Here is a 20,108-nt window from a genome sequence, read left to right as displayed (position 1 = left end):
TGCTATAGCTCTAGAACATAAGCTAGCTCCTAGTTTTAAACTATCTGTTAGCTTTAGATAAATAAATTTATAAATATCATAAAGCTGTCATACAAATTTAAATTCCAACCTCTTCCACGTGACTCCGGCCCTGCTGTTCCGGCTTATTGTTTACCGTGCATCATTTGCGCTGATTCCATGGAAACGCTGGCCAACGGAATAGTTGAGCAAGGTTTTTGCAGCTCTTGCAGCTGCAGCGGCTGCTGTGGTCTCGTTCTCGATTGGGGGCACACACACGGAAACGTTAACCATATTTACCGCCACCTCTCCCCTTTTTCCCATTTTCCATTTTCCATTTCCCCTGACGCGGCTGCTGCTGCCGCTGCCGCTGGCGGTGCGTGCAAAATGCTGCAGTGCATCGGTCACGAATCCGACGACGTCAACACTTCTGAGGCGGCAAAAAATCTATTTGGGCCACTGTCCGGCGGCAATCGGCAGTCAGTTGGCCAACGAGCTCCGGCCCACACCGATCGCAAACGATCGATCTTCCCGAGACATTCGCCAAAAGATAAACACAGGATGAGACCGCATAGCCAGCTGCTGATCCTGGCGCTACTCGGTGTCCAGGTGGCTGCCCAAACCTCCTGCGATCCGGCCGCCTTGGGTCAGGCCACAGCCACAAAGACGGGTGAGGATGCCACAGCCACAGCAGATGTGGCAACTGCAGCAACTGGAGAGGATGGGGCAGCAGGCATTGGGACTGGCGATGGCTTTCAGGATGGCAAGGTGAGTGTGTGGGTTAGACGGGGGTTTCTCTTACGGGTTTCCATAACACTATGTCGTTCCAGCAGATTCTATCCCAGGCGCCGCCCATTAGGGCCTTTAGCCGTGGCAACCCAACGGTGGATGCCTTGTACATGATGTTCCCAGCCTTGGGCAGCCTCATCCACTGGGGCAGCCTCTTTCCGGCGTACTCTTTCCTGGGTGCTCCAGCTCCCGGCTCGGAGGCTGCTGCCTCTAAGGTGGTACTGGTCCTGGCCGATGATGCTGCAGCCAAGACGCGAGTCACCCGTCAGAATGATCCTACAAGTCAACCGAATCCCTTCTCGTTCCTGACCAACTTCCAGAACTTTCCCAGCATGCCCAGCATGCCCAACGTGCCCAGCTTTGATGCCGCTGTGGTTGGCCAATCGCTAATGAATCCGCAGACTGCTTTTACGGCGCTCCAGGGTCTCCCTGGTCTCTCGGGCATGCTGGGTGCTGCTGCTCCTGCTCCCGTTCCCGCGCCAGCTGCCGCTCCAGCCGCCGATGCCGCCGCCGAGACTGCTCCCACACCGGCTCCAGCTGCAGCGCCAGCCGCAACTCCAGCTGCTGGCTCTGTGTTGGGTCAGGCCTGGAACATTCCAAACTTCGATGCCAACAACATGCTGGGCCAGACCATGACTCTGTTGTCCCAAATGCCGCCAGTTCAGGCTCCGGCGAACTTAGCGCCTCCCAATTTCGATTTCCTGGGTCAAATGTTCCAACAACCGGCCGCCTCTGACATCTCCGAGGTGCGGGTGAGGCCAGAGGTTGCCTATGCCCCAGAGGCGCAGGTGGCTCAGCTCAAGATCAAGACGGCGCTGGAGAAGGAGCAGCAGCAGGAGCAGGGGGATCAGGAACGAGTGCCACTCCTCTGGTTCCGTATGCCCAGCAATCCCACAGCCACGGAGGATCAGAAGACACTGGAGGATCTGCGAGTGGAGGCCAAGCTGAGAGCCTTTGAGCGCCAGGTGATTGCCGAACTGAAAATGCTCCAGAAGATTGAACTGATGGCCAAGGAGATGCGCTCCAGTGCAACGGCAACGCAAGGCAAGGATTCGCCCTACAAGATTAGTTATCCCCTGAGCCGGACGCCCGTCCACAAGATCACGCGCTCGGACATCGAGCGAGCTCTTCGCGATGACTATGTCCGTCGGCTGCTCCAGAAGGAGGCGCAACGCAAGTCCAGGATTACGGAATCACATCGCAATACCGGCGGCTACAAGCGTCAAGTAGAGAAGCCTAGCCAGAGTATGTCCAAGGAGGACATTATCCAGATCATGGCCTATGCCTACCGCATGGCCAACGAACAGATGGAGGACAAGAGCAAGCAGGACAAGATCTATGCCGCCTACAGGGCAGGAACCGAGGATGCAGCAAAGCCAATAGAGCAGATGCAACAGCAGCGCCAAATGATTCAAGATATGCAGCAAAGGCAACAGCACCAAGAGAGGCAGATGGTACCCGGAGGCGCCATCCAGCAGAATCCACAGATGATCCAGCAGAATCCCATGATGATCCAGCAGCAGCAGGAGAGGCAGATGATTCAGCAGCAGCAGAGGCAGATGATGGCCGATCCTCAAGCTATCCAGCAGCACCAAATGATGCAAGGTCCACAGATGATCCAGCAGAGTCCCATGATGATCCAGCAGCATCAGGAGAGGCAGATGATGGCCGATCCCCTGGCTATACAGCAGATGCAGACAAGACAATGGGCCGAGGAGCAGGCCAAGATCCAGCAGCGGCAGATGCCAGGAGCCACAGATCCACAGATGATCCAGCAGAATCCCACAATGCTGCAGCAGCGGCAAATGACAGTGGAGGAGCCCCAAGCTATCCAGCAGATGCAGCGCCAAATGATCCAGCAGAATCCCATGATGCAGACAGATCCCCAAGCCATGCAGCAGATGCAGCAAAGACAGTGGGCCGAGGAGCAGGCCAAGATGATGCAGCAGCAGCAGCAGCAGCAGCCAAGGCAAATGATGGCTGATCCCACACAGACGATCCAACAGAATCCCATGATGATGCAGCAGCGCCAAATGATGGCGGAGCGGCAGCTTCAGTGGACGGAAGATCCATCCAGGATCCAGCAGATTCAGCAGATGCAGCAGCAAAAGACCGAGGAACAGCAGGGACAAATGATGCCAGCTGAACGCCAGTGGGCCGATGAGAAGACCAAGGCCATGCAGCAATTATCTCAGCCAGGGGAGCAGGAGAACGAGAAATCCGATGAACTTATCCTGGGCGAGGCTGTTCCCCAGATGCCGGAAAACGAGGGCACTGCCCGCCACAAAGGTAATCTCTATGGCGTCTTTCGCAATCGTGATTCCATCTCCGTCTCCCCCACAGTGGATGCCCTGGGATTGGGTGGCAACCAGCGCAAGAAGTCCAAGTCCAAGTCTGGCACACCCACAGTGGTCAATCTGTACTACTCCGCACCCGTGCAGCAGCAGCGTCCCAGCTATGGACCCAGCTATGGACCCAGCTATGGACCTAGTTATGCACCACCCAGCTATGCCCCACGCCCCAGCTATGCCCCACGCCCCAGCTATGCCCCACCAAGCTATGGGACTAGCTATGGAGGCGGTGGCTATGGATCGAATGCCTATGGAGCTCCCAGTGGCTCCGCCTACCAGCAGAGACCAGTTGCCTCTGGCTATCGGGCAGCTGTGGGCAATGATGAAGTTGATGAGATGTTGCGCCGCCACCAGACACTGGCCAGGGTGAGTTTTGTTGTAGAGCCACTAGACACCTCTGGACACCACACCACATCAGCACCACACACACACATATGACACAGTAGAGCCGTAGTTGCCATCTGATCCATTTCATACGATTCATTCGCCCTTCTTCTCATGGCATTAAACAGGCGACGCATTTCAGACAATAAACCTGCAACCAGACCAGGTCGACAGGAGTGGATCCACCGATGCTCCCTCCATGACGACAACCACACCGGCGCCAGCGTTAGCACCAACGCATCGAGTCCACAAAAGGTTAGCCATCTTTCAGAGCAGGTTCGGGAGGGATGGGAATGGGGATGGGCAAGGGCAAGGGCAAGGGCATGAGACCAATTCGGCATCCAAAGGTTGCTCCTGCGGAAGATCTCAGTGTCGCTGCGGCAGTAGCTGTCTGTGTGGCAGCTCTAGGCGATTGGGATTGAGCCTGGACAGCTCCAGATGTCCCTGCAAGGCCATGAGCAGCAGTAATCGACGCCATCGACGCAGTACCGCCGAATATGGTACTCTGGAGACCATTGATGAGGGCTCCCTCAATGAATTGCGACGGGAATATAAGATGGGATTAAAGGAGATCACATTGAATCCGGATGAGGATCCTGCAGAGGCTTTGATGCGCTACAATGCAGCCTCTATAAGGGAGGCCCTGGAGCGTGCTAGCCAGGAGCCGCTAGAGATTGGCGGGGATCAATATGCCGAGGATATGCCACAGGAGCCGGAAGATGCCGAGCAACTGCAGCATGATTTGCACCAGCAGCAGCATCATCATTATCATCACCATCATCAGTACCATCATCAGGACTTTGTGCGACTGACCACAGCTGCTCCGCCGCCTTCAAACACAACCGAGGCCAGTGTCACTACAGAGGCAGCTCCCATTAGCACTGCTGCCACAATCACCACCACTGAGAGTCCTACCAGAGAGACTGACGAAGAGGCGGAGATGCAGCAGGATTCGGCAGCTGCTGAGACCTTGCGTGTGGCTGAGGCCATGTCCCAGCAAAGGGAAGAGATCCACGAACTGCACAAGGCTGTGCATGCGTTAAAGATGCAGCTCCTGGATGCCAACAGAAGGTGCAAGATGATACAAGAGCAGCTCAAGGTGAATTTGGTCATGGAACCGGAGGAGTTGCACGTGGAGCCCAAGGAGGAGAAAGACAAGAAGCCAATCAAAGAAGAGGAGATCAAGGCCAAGGTTGAGGAGCAGCCCAAAGAACTGGCTAAGGAAAAGGAAACGGAGAAACCCAAGCAGCCGGAGGAGCAGGCGACCACAGAAAAGCAGGCCAAGGAGGAACAGCAGCCAGAGCAGGAAGAGGGTGAAGATCAGGAGGAGGACTCAGAGTGCACGGGCATCTCCACAACGACCACAGAGTCACCTACTACCCCCAGTTCTCCGCCACCGCCACCACTTTCTCCTCCTTCTTCCCGCCAACAGGAGGCCAATGCCATAGCCAAGGTGGACGAGCAACTGGGCACTGCCTCTGCCATTGCCTCGGCCTCCATTGACGGCAATAAGCTGGGCTATGAGGAGGAGGAAGGCAACTGGCAGCGTATCCTGGCCAACCGGGGCTATGACACTGATTATCTGACCAAGAGCCATGAGCGTCAATATGCCGAAGGTGGTAACCTAGAACTGCCAAAAGATGTACCGTACGAGGCACCACTCAGCCAGGAGTACTCCTCGTATCCAGATTTCCAGGCTGATGAACCCGTCTCCACTGACACCGATTCGGAGGGCAAGACCAAGAGAGCGGCCGTTCCTTTAAGTATGAAGCAACGGGCTTACATGCTGAACATGGCACTCAATGGAAATGGCCGCCGTGATGCCAATACTCCACCAACTCCCTATGCCCTGCGTGGTAAGTTTATGCGCCGGCGGAGCACGGCAGGGAGCAGGAAGAGGAACACCCGGATCAGTCAGATTAGCCAAGAGGAGATGGAAAGCCCCAGCGATGATGGTTGGGTGAGGTCCACGCGGCAGGCAAGGTTGCCACAGAGAGCCAAGAAAAATGTGAAGCCTTTGGTCAAAAAGGTGACTCACTTGCCCAAGAAGTCGACTCCATTGCCCCGAAAGGTGACTCCGTTGGCCAAAAAGGTCACACCGAAAACGAAGGACACTGGCAGCTCCAGAGTAACCACACAAGCCAGTGTGAGTAGCACAAAACTGGATCGCCTGGTGGATGTGCTCAATGATCTCCTGCGCCTGCAGCTGCAGAAGGAGCGCAGATCCAGCGCCTTGAAGAGCAACAATAGTCTTTCCAAGACCACGGCCAGGAGCAGCAAGCTCGTCAAGCGCAAGAGGCTGCGAAGGAGACAGCAGCCAGCGATCACCACCATCAGAAGCCCCACTAGGATGTAATCCTTTTCAGCCCATATGTCCATAAGCCCCTCCTATACCATAACATAATCCTAACCATAATCATAATCCTAGCTTAGAGCCTAGACAAAGTAGTTCAGTAATCATTATCAAACCCAATCATCTTCATCTTCCATTTGCATGCATCAGTCCATCATCAGCACCATCCGATATCGAAACCATAGCACCACCATCTGACCCCCAAGTGGGCTCCCTTTTCACCTACGGCGAGGGATTGCTGCATCCGTTTATGGGTCTGCTGCCGGTGGAGAGACCCGATGATCCCTGGAACAACAAGCCCTATGATCCACATTATCCTTTGTACACTGGTGGTGGCAGCTATGCCGCATATTTGCGGGACGGTCGCTATCGCCGGGATACACATATTATGGGCAGCAAGCCGGGCCAGGGACCCGGAATCCTAACACCAGGCATGCTGGAGCGGCTGCTCCGCATCAAGATCGATTTCCAGCGACGATTTCCTCATCTCTACAAGGGCATGTTGAATCACCAACAGAATCAGACCCGTGTGGAGGTTGAGCCACCGGTTCTGGGCAAGATTTCAAGCGACAATAAAAAGCCAAAGGAGAAGTCCAAAAAGAAGCACTTGGAGGAGGAGGAAGCACCTGTCTACGAGCTGGGTGCTGCCGAGCGAAGCCTCTTCGAGGACGAGATGGAGAAGGATTCCCTCGCAAAGGAGTCTGAAGAGCAGGCGGAAGCGAAAACGGAGGCGGTGACCAAGGAAAGCAGCGAACCCAAGGATAACATCAGCAGCGAAACTGGGCGAGAGGATAACAACATCGACTACTTTGAGTTCGATGACGATGATGATGTTGATGACGAGACTTTTATTTGAAATGTCAATAAAAATTAATAGATAAAATGTTGATTTGAAAATTTAATTTGTGGGATGAGGAACATACATTTTAGCATATTAGAAAGAAAGTGAAATATGGAAAGATTGGGGGATAGAAACTTTTAATTTGAACTCCTAATTAAAAAAGTTATACCTACCCTTGTTAGAATAGAATTTCGCAAAAGTTTAGCTGATTTCCTAGAGGATCCTTTAACATTATATATTATTATCGTAATAACTTCCCAGGTAACTGTGGCTAAAATATTCCTTTTACTTACATAAACAAATACATAAAATATATATATATATACAAAAGAAAGAAATACAAAAATCAATGATATATATTAAATAAATAAAATACCAAAGCCTGTCTAGGATTCTCTATTAACAAGTGCCACGAGTAGTTAATAATGGGTTAACTCCGTAACCAACTCTAGTAGTCCCAGGGGAATCCCCGTTAATGTGATACGATTAACGCGATTGGTTTGGTTAGAGCCACTCCAAAGATTTCCCTTGGGAAAACTAAAGAGTGGGTGGTGTCAAGCACAGGAGGCTCTATTCCGTTTATTCCTTGGACGAGTCCTTAACCATGCAGTGCTGGTTGCGTGTCGTGTTTTGTGTTCTTGTTGCTAGTGCAAGGCCACAAGTGATATTTGTTTCGGGATCGGTTTCGGTTACAGGATTAGCTAAAGCCTTAACAGAAGTGTTGGTAAACTCGGAAATGGGTCATCGGAAAACCCTGTATATATACACGCACATTAGGAGCCCATCGGCATCGGTGGGTTACCACTTGGAGGATCTACTCAGCCGGCTGTTGGTCAACCTGCCGTCTACGGTTCAAGGCAGGCGACTCTTTCGCCAGACTCCTATGGCGTATAAACCCTACGTGCACGCTGTCCTGGTCTTGGTGGATGATCTGCAGTCACTTGGTGAGATCTACAGTCGCATCCGAGCCACACAGGATCTCTCGCATACGCTGGTCTACATGTCCTTGCCACAGGAGGTGGAGAGCGAGGAAGTGCAGCTTGCCCTACAGCTACTTTGGCGTCTCAGTGTCCTCAATGTGGGCCTGGTGCTGCGTACACCTGGCAGCTCCAACTCCAGCCAGCTCATCATGGTCAGCTACTTTCCCTTTAGTGCCGATCATGACTGCCAGGTGATCAGGGCCACAGTGGTGAATCGTTTCAACTGGGAGACAGAGGCTTGGGACAGTCTGGATTACTTTCCCGAGAAGCTGGGCAACTTCCATGGCTGCCGCCTGACCTGCGCCACCTGGGAGGATATGCCTTATCTGGTCTGGCGACCCGATTCTGGTGCCGGCAAAGGATCTGCCTTTGTGGGCATCGAGGGGGCCCTGCTGGAATTTCTCTCCGACAACCTTAACTTCAGCGTTGGCCTCTATTGGATGAGCAAGAATGAGGTTCTGGCCACCTTCGATGACTCAGGCAGCATTTTCGATGAGGTATGTTAAACGAGTCCTTCAGGTTCTGTTCAAGTTTAGCACCATCTCTTGATAGATCTTTGGTAAGCATGCTGACTTCTCGCTGGGTGGATTTTACTTTAAGCCAAGTGCCGGCAGCGAGATTCCTTACTCGCAGTCCACATACTACTTTATGAGCCACATTATGTTGGTGACGAACCTGCAGAGTGCTTACTCCGCCTACGAGAAGCTGGCCTTTCCCTTTGCTCCTCTCCTGTGGCGTGCCATTGCCGTGGTGCTGATCCTGGCTTGCCTGCTCCTGGCTGTGGTGGTGAGGCTCTGGCCCAAGCGGGAGCTGCCACCGCATCCTTACTACCAGCTGCTGGTCCTGACCATGGGCGGCAATCTGCTGGATCGCTTCCTGCCCCGGAGGCTGGCAGGACGATTAGTTATATTCACCTGGCTGCTGTCCACCTTGGTCCTGCGCAGCGGCTATCAGTCTGGTATGTATCAGCTGCTGCGCCAGGATACGCAACGCAATCCGCCACAGACTATAGCCGAGGTGTTGGCCCAGCGTTTTACCATCCAACTGGCAGAGGGAAATGAGGCGAGGATATTGGCCAGCCTGCCGGAGCTGCAGCCAAGTCAGTTGCTCCAACTGGAGGGCAGTGAGTTGCAGTCCTTTCCCGCTCTGGCCAGGCAGAGTGGCACTGCCGCCCGATTGGCTATCCTGACACCATATGAGTACTTTGGTTACTTCCGGAAAGTGCATCCGATGAGCCGGCGCTTGCACTTGGTTCGGGAACGTATCTACACCCAACAGTTGGCCTTCTATGTGCGTCGACACTCGCATCTGGTTGGTGTCCTTAATAAGCAGATCCAGTTTGCCCATGCTCACGGGTTCCTGGAGCACTGGATGCGACAGTATGTGAGTGCCGTGGATGAGACGGACGAGAGTGTGGCCAGGATAGCCAGCACCGAGTATAGCACTTTGGATGGCATTGATGGGGATCCGAGGCTATCGGAGGCTGAGGAGCAGCAGGTGGTCGCCGTTCGGCAGAATGTCCTATCCATGAGGGAGCTGGCTGCTCTCTTCTGGCTTATCCTTTGGGCCAATATCATAGCGGTGCTGGTTTTTGTCTTGGAATTGTTACTACCTAAGGATTTTTATGGAAAACTTCAAAGGTTTTTAAGGGAAAAGCTGGGAAAATAATGTGTGAATTATATGAAATAAATAAATGTATAACAAGAACTTATAATTATTTGTATTCTTAAATCCCTTGAGTACTTTAAACCCTTTTAAATAAAACCTATAAAATTACCAATTTAAAGCGACGATTCCCTGTCACGTTTCTTCAATGGGGCGTCGCATAAATAATGCTGGATTTATTTGCGGGCCAGGCGTTTTAATTAAATTACTTCATAATCCACAAATGCCACTCCCACTGCCATTCAGGCTGTGCTCCTGCTGCACCAGCTTCAGCTTCAGCTTCAGCTCGAAGGACATCCCTTCCAGCTGCGCTTGGCTGCGAGGATAGTTGGCCAAAGTGTTCGCTGCTCGTATCGTAAAAACGCAAAACGTTTTATCTAAAAGCGATAAATTTTGAAAACCAAAACTTGCGCTGGTGAAATCAACCCCCGCCGATCTGGCAAAGGACCATCCCCGAATAGTTACGCCCTTCGTCCTTCGTCTTCGTCCTTCGCCGCACACCACATAGACATCAATTCTGTGTGTGCTTCTTGCCGGCAATCCTTGCAACATTTGCGGTTGCCGTTGTCGCCATCGACTGGTTACATGTAAGTGCTGCCATTGCCTCTCCGCTCTCCTTGTCCTCGAAATGCTGCTCCTGCTCCTGCTCCTGCTCCTGCTCCAGGACCTTACCAGGGCCAATCTCTTGCTGCTTTGCTTATCGCCTCGCACATTTGAGCTTTTTGAAATTTCTCGCCACAAAAACTGTCTGTAATGGGCACTACGTTGCCCGGCTTCGGCTTGGGATACTGCAAATAAAAATGTTAGACAATAAATATAGAAATATATAGAGTTTAGAGATATATATTTTATTAATTTAATATTTAAATATGATTTGATTTAATTGAAGGTTTTAAAAGTTAATTGTTTATGTAAATATTTACTTGATTTTTCTCTCCGTGTGCTTTTGCAGCTTCCTTGCTTTCTTCGCCTTGGACTCATCCTTGGAAGCCAACTAGTCAACGACATCGTCCTCGTCCTTCGTCCTTGTCGCTTGGTGGAAATTCAAGTAAATGTATTGAACTTAAGCTCATTGCCTGCGATGTCGTTTTCGTCGCACAGTCTGAAGCGATACATCCCCATTTCCCAACCCATTTCCCAACACATTTTCCAGCCCACATTTTCCCCACTGTCGCCTTTAATACGCGGTGCTGTTTAGGGGAAAAGTACAAAAAAAAAGAAAAGAAAAAAATACAAAATAAGAAAGAGAACTTTATGCAATTCCTTTTATAAAATGTTTCCTATTTTTTTTCAGAGAGTGTGAATGAAAAAAACCCTGGTAAGATATATTTAAAAAATAGTTTTCTATATAAAAATCTGTTTTCTGTGATTCTGATATTTTATGAACTTAACTTTTGATGTGGCTTTAAGTTTTAAAAGTCTTTAAAAGACTTATATAAATATAGTAATCACTTTGTAAAATTATAAACATTGTTTCTAGTTATTTTGTGGAATACTTTAAGTTTTTCTAAATACTTTTTTTTTAAGTTAAAATTATAAATGATTCTTGGATCAGAGTCTTGCCGAGCCATGTGAATTTGTCGTGGCCCAGTTGAAGTTTCAGATCCGTTACCCAGTGGCTTTTTCCAGCTCAGTCTGGACTGCTCTGGACTACTCTCGGCAATTGCCAGTTCCAGTGCCACATATACTGCCACATCCTCATCCTCATCCTCATCCACATCCCCATCCTTTATCCTCATCCCCAGTGCCAGGCAATGCCTTGCCTCGTTTGGCAATGAATTTTTATGGCGCGACTTTTACGTCAGCATCATCCAAGCGGCGTTAAAAAAAAATAGAGAAGGAAACATGGGGATCGGGGATCGGGGATCGGGGATCGGGGATCCGGATCCGGATCCAAATCCGAATCCTATAAAGCGAAACTCTTCAAGGCTTCGCTTGCTAAACAAACATATTCATGACAAGATTACGCTGCGGTGGCACTTAAAAATTTGCATTTGCAGTTGGTGAGGGGGTGGCAGCAAGGACATGGGACGTTGTCCTAATGGCTGCCGCCTCGACTGCACCAACTGCCAATTTCCGGCCGCGAAATAACATCTAATTAGCTAATCAACACAATTACGGTGCAACCAGCGGCCATACACATATACTTGCAGGATAAAAGGATACTCCACACGCACACACACAGAGAGAGAGAGAGAGAGAGAGATGCGGCGGAAGTTGCCCAGACACAGGCGTCATCGTCATCGACAACATTCGATGAGGATGCCGCTTAGGCCAGAGTTGCCACCGCATCCGGCCATGCCGCATCCTACCCGCATCCTTCGTCCTTCATGGTAATGGGAACCACTGCACAATGTGGCGAATCTGTCCTGGCCTCATTACGGGCTACTCCTGGCCGCGAATGCCACATGGCCAGCACTGATTTAACTAGAAAAGATATAAGAAGTTATATCGATCGAATTTCTTTCTTAAAACTTACATTAAATTCTTGAATTTTAAAAAAAATCTTCATCTTTAGATCCCCGCGACAAGGAGTTCGTTCATTGATCCCAACCAGCTGCACATGTGGTCTCCACTCAATTATAAACAGCGTTCATTCGTTAGCTCATTAATGCTCCTTGCTCAGCGGGAAAGTCCACACCCAAAGGCAGAGATCCTGCTGCTGCTCCTCGCGGCCATGCCCGTCCATGGTTAATATCCTGTGTCAACTGTTGTCCATTCAATTTGCATTTTTGCAATTATTTCAATTAAATCGACAAAAGGAAAACGTCTGCTCTCCGCAAGGCAAGGCGGTCCCAGCAAATGAGTCGATGATTGTGGCTCTGCGAAAAGGTAAATGGAAGGATACGGTGGAGGGTAAAAGCTGGATTGGGATTGGGATTGGGACTGGAGGGGGAGTCCCTGCCGCCTGGTGGGGAATATAATTTCCTCGCGCCGGATGTGACAATGAATACGCATTAATAAGTGCATACAAACGGACAGAGACGCACACTCATATTACGAGGCAACAGTAGAGACTGGCTACAAGTGAAACCTACAAAAAGAAGGTGAATTAATTAGTTTTCCTTAATAAAGTAAATGCAATTGATATATTATATGCTGCTGACCATACTTATTTTGTATTTTGTTTCCATTATTCTGGCATTCCTGTACCCTTTCCTCAGTGGGATATATGTTTACGATTTTTGAACTCCCGCGGAGAAAGGACCAAACCGATTTATACCTTTTGTTGCCACCGATGTTGCTTCTGCGTGCCTTCCGGTGGGTAAATTGATATGGCCTCCGCCTCCTGCTGTTCCATGGACGATGATGATGATGATGATGATGATGATGGGATTCCCGGAACGATGAATACCGTCTGCCAAACGCGGAGTGCTCATGAATGGCTGGCTAATTTTGTAGAGCGACGGCTCGCTTTTAACAATATTAATATGCAAAAATAAAAAAAAAACGAAGGAGAATAAAATAAATAAATGAAGGATAAGCCGGAGACAAAGCCATACTTCTCGCAAGAAATGGAACAATGTATGGAATGAAGCGGGCAAATTTTCATTCGCACAGCGGGAAATTGGATTTGGTGTATGCGCCACATCAAGTATACGCCACATGCGCCGCGGTCGTATACGTAATATGATTACAACATCCTGTCACCGCACTCGGTGCGTGCCACAGAAATAAAAAAATGAAAAAAGAGAAAAAAATATATATGAAATTATATGATTTGAATAGTAATTGAATTAGGCAATCATAGAGACCGACAGTAGTGTACACTGTACACAGTACATGACGTGCATTTTTCTCTCACCAGTATCCTTCTTTGACTATAAACCAGCCACTTTATTAGGCCATGTTTTATCCTCATCGATTTTTGCCCCGCAGCAGCAGCAGCAGCAGCAGGTCCTGTCAAATATTTGCAATTAAAAGCAATAAATTTGTTAAAACTACGAGAGCAGACTTACCCATGGCCCCACCTCATATCTCAAGCAATTTGTTAGAAGCTCTTTCGAGTGAAGCTAGACGCCATCAAGTGCCTGATGGAGATAAAGACCAAGTGGGAACAGTGGATGATTTAAGGGGATTTCTAGACATAAAATGGTATAGAAATTTAGGTGAATAAAAGTCTTAACATAGGTATAAAAATATGGATTAAATTATAACAAAAAAGGTTTGAAAAAGACTAGTATGAGAACGAGTTAACAACTTATTTCTATATTCTTCTAGGCTTCAAATATTTGCTTACATTTTGAATATTTACTTTGAAAATTTATATTATTAGTTAATATAAGATATATTTTTGGTTAATATTTTAAATATATATATTATTTTTAATGTACAATTTTTTAAATATATCTACCACTGTCCTTTCTTATAACTTGGTCTAATGCCTTCGACATTTGTCGCCCTCAAATGGTTAACAAGTTTCTGCAAACATCGACAGACATCATTACTTACTGCCCGCTCTTTTTCTCCACTCTCATGGCTCCTCTCTCCACTCTCCTTTCTCCACTCTCCACACTTCCTGCTGCTCTTGTCTCCAGTTTCCCCACTCAGTTGTAATCATGTGAATCCGCTTAAACTGTCGAAGTGTATTGCGCGTCATTATTTTCTTTCGTGCCATTAGACTTGAATAGTTTTTCCATACTAAAAAGTTAAAACGAGTTCCTGGTATAAAAAAAAAAAAAATATAAAGAAATGTTTTAAAAAAGAACAGCAGAAAGAACGCAAATCGCATCGCCGACTTTGCTGCTCATCATTTGCAGCTGCATTTCTGCCAATATCTGTATGTGCACTGAGCGAAATGAAAGCAGGTTAAATACCTCAATTGAGAAATAAAAATATTTATGTAGTAACCATAATTTAGCATAAGCTTTTTATAAATAAATATTTCATTTTTGATGATTTTTTTATACGAACTAAATTTAGATTTTCAATCAATTATAATTAAGCCAAACATTCATTAATTTTATTTTGAAAAACTTCTTTATATTAGGTTATAAGGTTAATAAATCTGCATACTAAATTTATAGATAAGATTTAATTAATAATATTAATAATTTATTATAATATTAATATCTATTAATATTAATATTATTAATAATAATATATATAAAAATTTTGATATCAAGAATATTAATATTAAAATGAATATTAATAATATATATTTTATAATATTATAACATTACTATCGCCCTCTCTTTCTGTAGTCCTCTGTAAACCTCTGCCTCTCGCTCTCTTTCGTACTCACAATAACATTTCGTATGGCTGCCTCCCTCTGTTGCAGCGCTGTAGAGGTGCCGCTTACGCTCTATCTCCCTCTGTTGCAGCTACAGAGGTAGCTCTTTCCCTCTCGCTCTCTTTCTCTGTTATCTCTCCTCAGGAAGTATAAATAGAGGCACTTCGATCGCCGCGAGCTCAGTCAGTCCTAGGGGTACCTAGTGTTAGCATCGACAGTGATAGTGATTGTGATAACTCTTCAACCGCAACAAGATGACGTGGCCAAGGGAATGCATCTGGATAAACAGGAAGTGATCTTCGATGCCATGACTACCCAAATTGGAGGAAGGAAGTAAACAATGACGTGGCCTTTACTGAGGTAAGTCTTAACCATGACTATTATATTATTTATATATGTAGATGCTTAAGATATGATCAGGCCTTGAACTAGATACAGTTGTGCTAGCTATGCATTTATTTAATCATTAGTTCCCTTATTGCCATTACTCATTACTTAGTTACTTACTCATTACTTAATTATAAACTAAAGTGATTCAGCAATTTGTATTGATTAAAAATTTGTATTAATTAATATTAATAATATTGTTAATATGGAGTTGGACATACAGAATAACATAGTGCTCGAGAGCGAAAGAGAGGGAGGGAGAGGGCTGTTGATGTTAATGTTAGAAAATTAACATTAATAAATGCATTTCAAACTTCTGATTAAAATTATAATATTTTGCTAGAGTGTAAATAATTACAATAAAATATTTAATGGCAAAACAAGAAATGAAATTAAATTTAGGTAGCCGAAGTTTCTATTCTCCTGCAGTTTGCAATAAAATTATATGATCGTAACAAAAATTGATAACAACTAAATTATATATTTTCCAATTTTAAAAATTTATATTTATTGATATTTTTCAATGCAAAATCAAAGTTTTAAACATCTCGTAACTTAGCCAAACATTATTTACTTTCAATTCGGAAAGTTTTTCTATTTTAGTTTAAATTGGGTTAATAAATCGCATACTCAATTTAAAATTTAAGAACATTAACATCTTTTGAATTTTTGAATATTTTAGCGATGTAACCTCTTTCCATTTTTTTTGCAAAAATTGAAAATGTTTAATTTTCTGCCGCAGATGGCTTGAAAAATTGTCCTGTTGTTGCTGATCAAGATCATATATTATTTATAGGGTCAGAAATGACTTCTTCACTGTTTTATAGACTTCTGACTTATTTTAAGTAGGTATGAAAGTATCGACTATCTTTACCAATTTCCGTTTCCTGTTTCCCTCAGTGTAGCAGTGTCACTTTTCTCGATTTTCCGCACTTGTGTGAGCTTTTCCTTGGCTGCAATGCAATGCAATGCAATGCGATGCGATGCGATGTCCCCTTGATGATGATGATGACGACTCGCCTGCATTTCCACTCAAGTGCTCGCCTTTTTCGCACCATCATACGCTTTTCCACCCACTCACACTTTTCCGCCATCTTGATCAACGCTCACTCTTTTATTTGTTCATCCAATTTCAATTTATTTGCGTTTTTATTTCATTTTTGCCTACAATTGTGGCCAATTTGGCTTAATTGTTTTTATTAAGAGTTTGGTTCGCCGATTCTGCCCTATGACCCCGCATCGCCCCTCCCCCTCCTCCTTCTTCTCCTCCTCCCCCTTCGAACAATGCGTATAAATAAATCACTTGCATTTTATTGAGCCTCTTGCCTCGTCTCGCCTCGCTTTAGCCGCGTTGGAAAATGGAAAATTGCATTTAAAATGCACACGCAAATTGAAAATTGCCATAATACAATATGCACGTGTGTGTGTGTGTGTGTGAACAACTTTTGCTTTGGTAAAACGTGCCTCATTATAGAGATCAATGACATGTCCCGAACAGATATTAAACGCCATCTGAATGTAAATTGTTGCTCTTTTTCATTTTCATTGACATTTTCCTATGCCTATGAGCGCGTGTGTGTTTGTGTGCCGATGGAAATTAGTATTAAAGTGTGTGGCCATAGATTAACCTGTGACGTATTAATTTCCCATTAAAATTTAATAGTGTCTTAATTGTACGCTTCGATGTTTTTAATTTCACCATTTTCGGGCTTAGTTAAAGTTCATGGTTTAACTAAACAGGGTGGTTTTTATCAGTTGGCGCTTTCTACGCTTGGCCTAGTTCATGGTACCAAAAATATACAAGGTGGTTTTCTTTAGCTTTTTGAAGCTTAAGAAGCTAAGCAAAGCCATGGTAAAAATGTATAAGGTGGTGTCAGCCTAAGCATGCTCAGCTCACTTTCTTCGTTTAGGAAGACTATGCATAAAGCCATGGTAAAAATGTATAAGGTGGTGTTATCAGCTTTTGCCGAGGAACATCAGCAGCAGGTTCAGCTTTTACTCTTCCTCCCCTCTCAGAGATCCAAGTGCTAGAACGAGATGCCACATGCAATGGCGTACTGAGAAGAGAGCCATGATGGAGGCCTAGAACTGAGAGTGTGGGTGTGGAACTTGATAAGAAGAGAGGCTCAAGAGAGAGAGAGAGGGGGGGAGTGGGGCTTACAGGTTACAGCATATAATACAATGGAATATAAGTGGATCTCAAGTTACCAAAAAGAGAAATGAAGTGCACTGAAAGCTCCTTCACATTTTAACATTATTTGAAATTTTAATGAACAAACAACAACAAAAAGATATACACATCTCTATCTCTCTTCAGTACAATAATTTTTTTGGTACAAGAAAACATCTAATTTCTACCACATCTTCTTCCTTGCATCGATGGAAACGCTGCCAGGGCCCAAGGATACAATCATCAATAGTCCGCCAATAACCGTAAGTGTTTGAAAGAAGCTATATTTCAAAAAGTCCCGAAGTGGCCGATAATCCGGTATATTCCACCAGGCATTGTGATACAGATTCAGCACGAAGAGCAATGCCACCAGAATGAGGGCCGACAACTTGGTCTTGTAGCCCAGGACAACGAATATCATTAGCATGATAGCGAAAATATCCTGAATCATTGGCCATGTCCTCAACTGGAACCGGATCAGGCCGAGGAACATTAAGGCCAACAGGATGCGACCAATTAGCTGCATATAGACCTTGGGTCTATTCTCGCCCAAGGATGGCAAACCGGCAAATAGGCTGCGGCTTTGCTCCTCAATTTGACCCTCGGCCAGGACAAGGATCAGGGCACCAATGAGTCCCAGCTTAAGCGACAGGATTTTCAAGTTCCACAAAATGGAATAAGTCACTATCTGAAGCAGGACAATCGAGAGGAGCAATCCCACGGCAATGTTGGGCTTCCTGCGAGAGATCACCATCCAGCAGCCAACCAGCTGTCCCAGCATATTGATCAGGACGAACATGGTTCCCAGAAACTTCCCACATAACCAAGTCTCGTCCACATACTCACGTTGCTCGTCCCACTGCGAGAGCATCCTGATGCCATCCTCCAGGAAACTGGCAATAAGGCAAATTTTCCCCACCTTTGGTATCACTTTTCTGCCACTTCTGATCACCTGATCGGCCACATCCTCTGCAGCAGCCAGATACTGCTGCGGTTTTGTCATATTTTGTAGATTTCACTGTTTCTGGCTCCGAGGATTCAACGGAGTTCCTTGGGCAGATATAAAGTTACAAAATAAAAGAGAACTTAAAAGTAGAGTTGACAATAAACAACTAACAATTTTCTATGTGAAGTACGTGTATGTGACATATTCTAGTTGAAAGTAAAATATTGTATATAATGTTCAAAACAAGAAAGGAAATTGAGTTTGGAAAGCTGAAGTTTATATACTCTTGGAGTTGGTAATTAAATTATAGGAACGTATATCGAAATCGGAAATAAGTAAATTTAACATATTAACATTTTAAGAATTGATATGACATTTTAGTCGACAAATCAGATTTTTCAAAACTCATAACTTGATCAAAAAAGCATTAACCTAGTTTTTACTAGGTTAATAAATCTGCATACACAATTTAAAATTTAAAAAATATTGCTAATATGTTGAAAATTGTAACGATGTAACCCCCTTCCTTTTTTTCAAATTTTAAATTTTTTTCTTTCTACCCAAAATAGCAGGAAAGATTCGCCTGTTGATACTGATCACGAATATATATGATTTATAGGATCGGAAATGATTCCTTCACTGCGTTTATAGCTTCTGACTAATATAATGATATATTGATAAGTTAAAATATGACATTTTTAATAAATGAATGTATTGTTTCAAGTTTTATTTAGCTTAAAGTATGCTCCAACTTATTTTAACAATTTTAGTTGCAAATTCAATATGAAAACCATAAGTTAAAAAGCTTTAAAAGTATCTATATGTTAAAGAATTTCTTATGAGGCAAAGTATTCCTACCAAAAGGTAGAAAAATATTGATATGATATTAATATGTTAATACAAAGAAACCCTATGATATAGGACTATATTTAGATTGAAGAATTATATGATCATACCAGAAAGTTTCTGTTTATATAAAAATATTTAAGTTATGTTCTACAACTTGAAATGAAAATTAGCATTGATTTTCATTGATGATGTTTATTACTTAAAATCACATATGAAGCACACACTTCCTGAATTTATGGAAATGTATATAGCATTGCTTTCTCACATGTCTATTGCCTATCTAACTAACTGATTAGCGATTTTGGTGATTGAACAAGGGACAGGACAGATTTCGAGGGGCACATCAAGTCAGGTGTGGAGGGAATTCGGCTGGGACTAGTCACTGCGGCTCTCTGGGCCTGGGCCTGGGCCTGGCATCTTCCCGGCTTCCGTTTCCGGTGCTGCTGCCCTTGGAAAGGTATCCTGTAGCTTGGTCAGCTCCTGATCAATGCGCTCCTTGGCGCGATAGACTTTCGACTGGAGATAGAAGGTACCGCCGGAGGGCTTCTCATTGGCTTGAAACAGATGCTTATAGTTCGCTTTGATCTGCTCTTGGTCACCCAAATCCTTGATGTTTAGGATCAATCTAGCCTCGGTCAGGGTCATACCCTTTACCTTCTCATCGGCGGCATCATCGTCCGCGCACTTGTTGTGCGCCTGATGGAGGCGGGCCGCCTCATGGAAGGCCTCGATCTCCTGGCGCACCGTCTTCACGAATGCCCTTCCCATCGCCTGGGCACTAAGACCGATGATCTTCACAAGATACCGGGCCATGCTTTTGGTATCCAGAGTTGCCTGCTTCTGTCCCGACTATAATGAATTTTGCTCACGATATTATAGAAGTCTCCGAAATCTCACAGCCAGAACATAATAGAAAATAGAGAGCTAGGAAATACACACGAACTACGGATCCTGTCAAAAATAATGTAAGTGATGAATGACTGACTGACTAACTGACTGACTGACTAACTAACTAACTGATTGACTTTGAAAAAGGTACATTGATTGTGCTTGTGACACTGGCTTTGCTTTGATGATGTTTTAAATATATTTAAAACTGTAAAGCGTCATTATTTTTTCTTGAATTTATCTATTATATTTGTAGTTTTAAAGTACTTTCTTTT

The 20,108-nt window shown here is 45.5% G+C and overlaps 3 protein-coding genes, 3 long non-coding RNA genes and 1 pseudogene across 7 annotated transcripts; 2 read left to right on the top strand and 5 right to left on the bottom strand.

Moving 5' to 3' along the window:
• Positions 1-373: 373 nt before the first annotated feature.
• Positions 374-6,018, top strand: dec (defective chorion). Its single transcript, XM_020953103.2, has 4 exons — positions 374-765; positions 831-3,075; positions 3,130-3,503; positions 3,664-6,018. Exons 1-4 carry the CDS (start codon positions 385-387, stop codon positions 5,875-5,877), a joined length of 5,214 nt encoding a protein of 1,737 aa, XP_020808762.2. The 5' UTR covers positions 374-384; the 3' UTR covers positions 5,878-6,018.
• Positions 6,019-7,107: 1,089 nt separating this feature from the next.
• Ir7b (Ionotropic receptor 7b) lies at positions 7,108-9,424 on the top strand. Its single transcript, XM_020953146.2, has 2 exons — positions 7,108-8,192; positions 8,248-9,424. Exons 1-2 carry the CDS (start codon positions 7,320-7,322, stop codon positions 9,361-9,363), a joined length of 1,989 nt encoding a protein of 662 aa, XP_020808805.2. The 5' UTR covers positions 7,108-7,319; the 3' UTR covers positions 9,364-9,424.
• Positions 9,425-9,545: 121 nt separating this feature from the next.
• LOC147642714 (uncharacterized) lies at positions 9,546-11,225 on the bottom strand. The gene is made up of 2 exons (XR_015273072.1): positions 10,284-11,225; positions 9,546-10,148 (listed from the first exon to the last, which is right to left on the bottom strand). It is a non-coding gene; the product is annotated as an uncharacterized LOC147642714 (long non-coding RNA).
• Positions 11,226-11,227: 2 nt separating this feature from the next.
• On the bottom strand, positions 11,228-12,656 carry LOC147642713 (uncharacterized). Its single transcript, XR_015273070.1, has 3 exons — positions 12,584-12,656; positions 11,840-12,182; positions 11,228-11,787 (listed from the first exon to the last, which is right to left on the bottom strand). It is a non-coding gene; the product is annotated as an uncharacterized LOC147642713 (long non-coding RNA).
• Positions 12,657-12,677: 21 nt separating this feature from the next.
• Positions 12,678-13,434, bottom strand: LOC110184574 (uncharacterized). Its single transcript, XR_002319710.2, has 4 exons — positions 13,320-13,434; positions 13,166-13,260; positions 12,864-13,004; positions 12,678-12,774 (listed from the first exon to the last, which is right to left on the bottom strand). It is a non-coding gene; the product is annotated as an uncharacterized LOC110184574 (long non-coding RNA).
• A 3,798-nt stretch (positions 13,435-17,232) lies between these two features.
• Positions 17,233-19,124, bottom strand: LOC110184540 (surfeit locus protein 4 homolog pseudogene; annotated as a pseudogene). Its single transcript, XR_015273069.1, has one exon. The product of XR_015273069.1 is annotated as a surfeit locus protein 4 homolog pseudogene (transcript).
• LOC110184573 (mitochondrial import inner membrane translocase subunit TIM16) lies at positions 19,122-19,758 on the bottom strand. The gene has a single exon (XM_020953147.2). It carries the CDS (start codon positions 19,756-19,758, stop codon positions 19,321-19,323), a length of 438 nt encoding a protein of 145 aa, XP_020808806.2. The 3' UTR covers positions 19,122-19,320.
• Positions 19,759-20,108: the final 350 nt, after the last annotated feature.

The sequence above is a fragment of the Drosophila serrata genome, unplaced genomic scaffold, assembly GCF_035046125.1.
Source record: "Drosophila serrata isolate PLE 108 unplaced genomic scaffold, ASM3504612v1 contig_362, whole genome shotgun sequence".
Classification (NCBI taxonomy): Eukaryota; Metazoa; Arthropoda; class Insecta; order Diptera; family Drosophilidae; genus Drosophila; species Drosophila serrata.
Note: the sequence above shows the minus strand (reverse complement) of the source record. Positions and strands in the feature narration are given on the sequence as shown.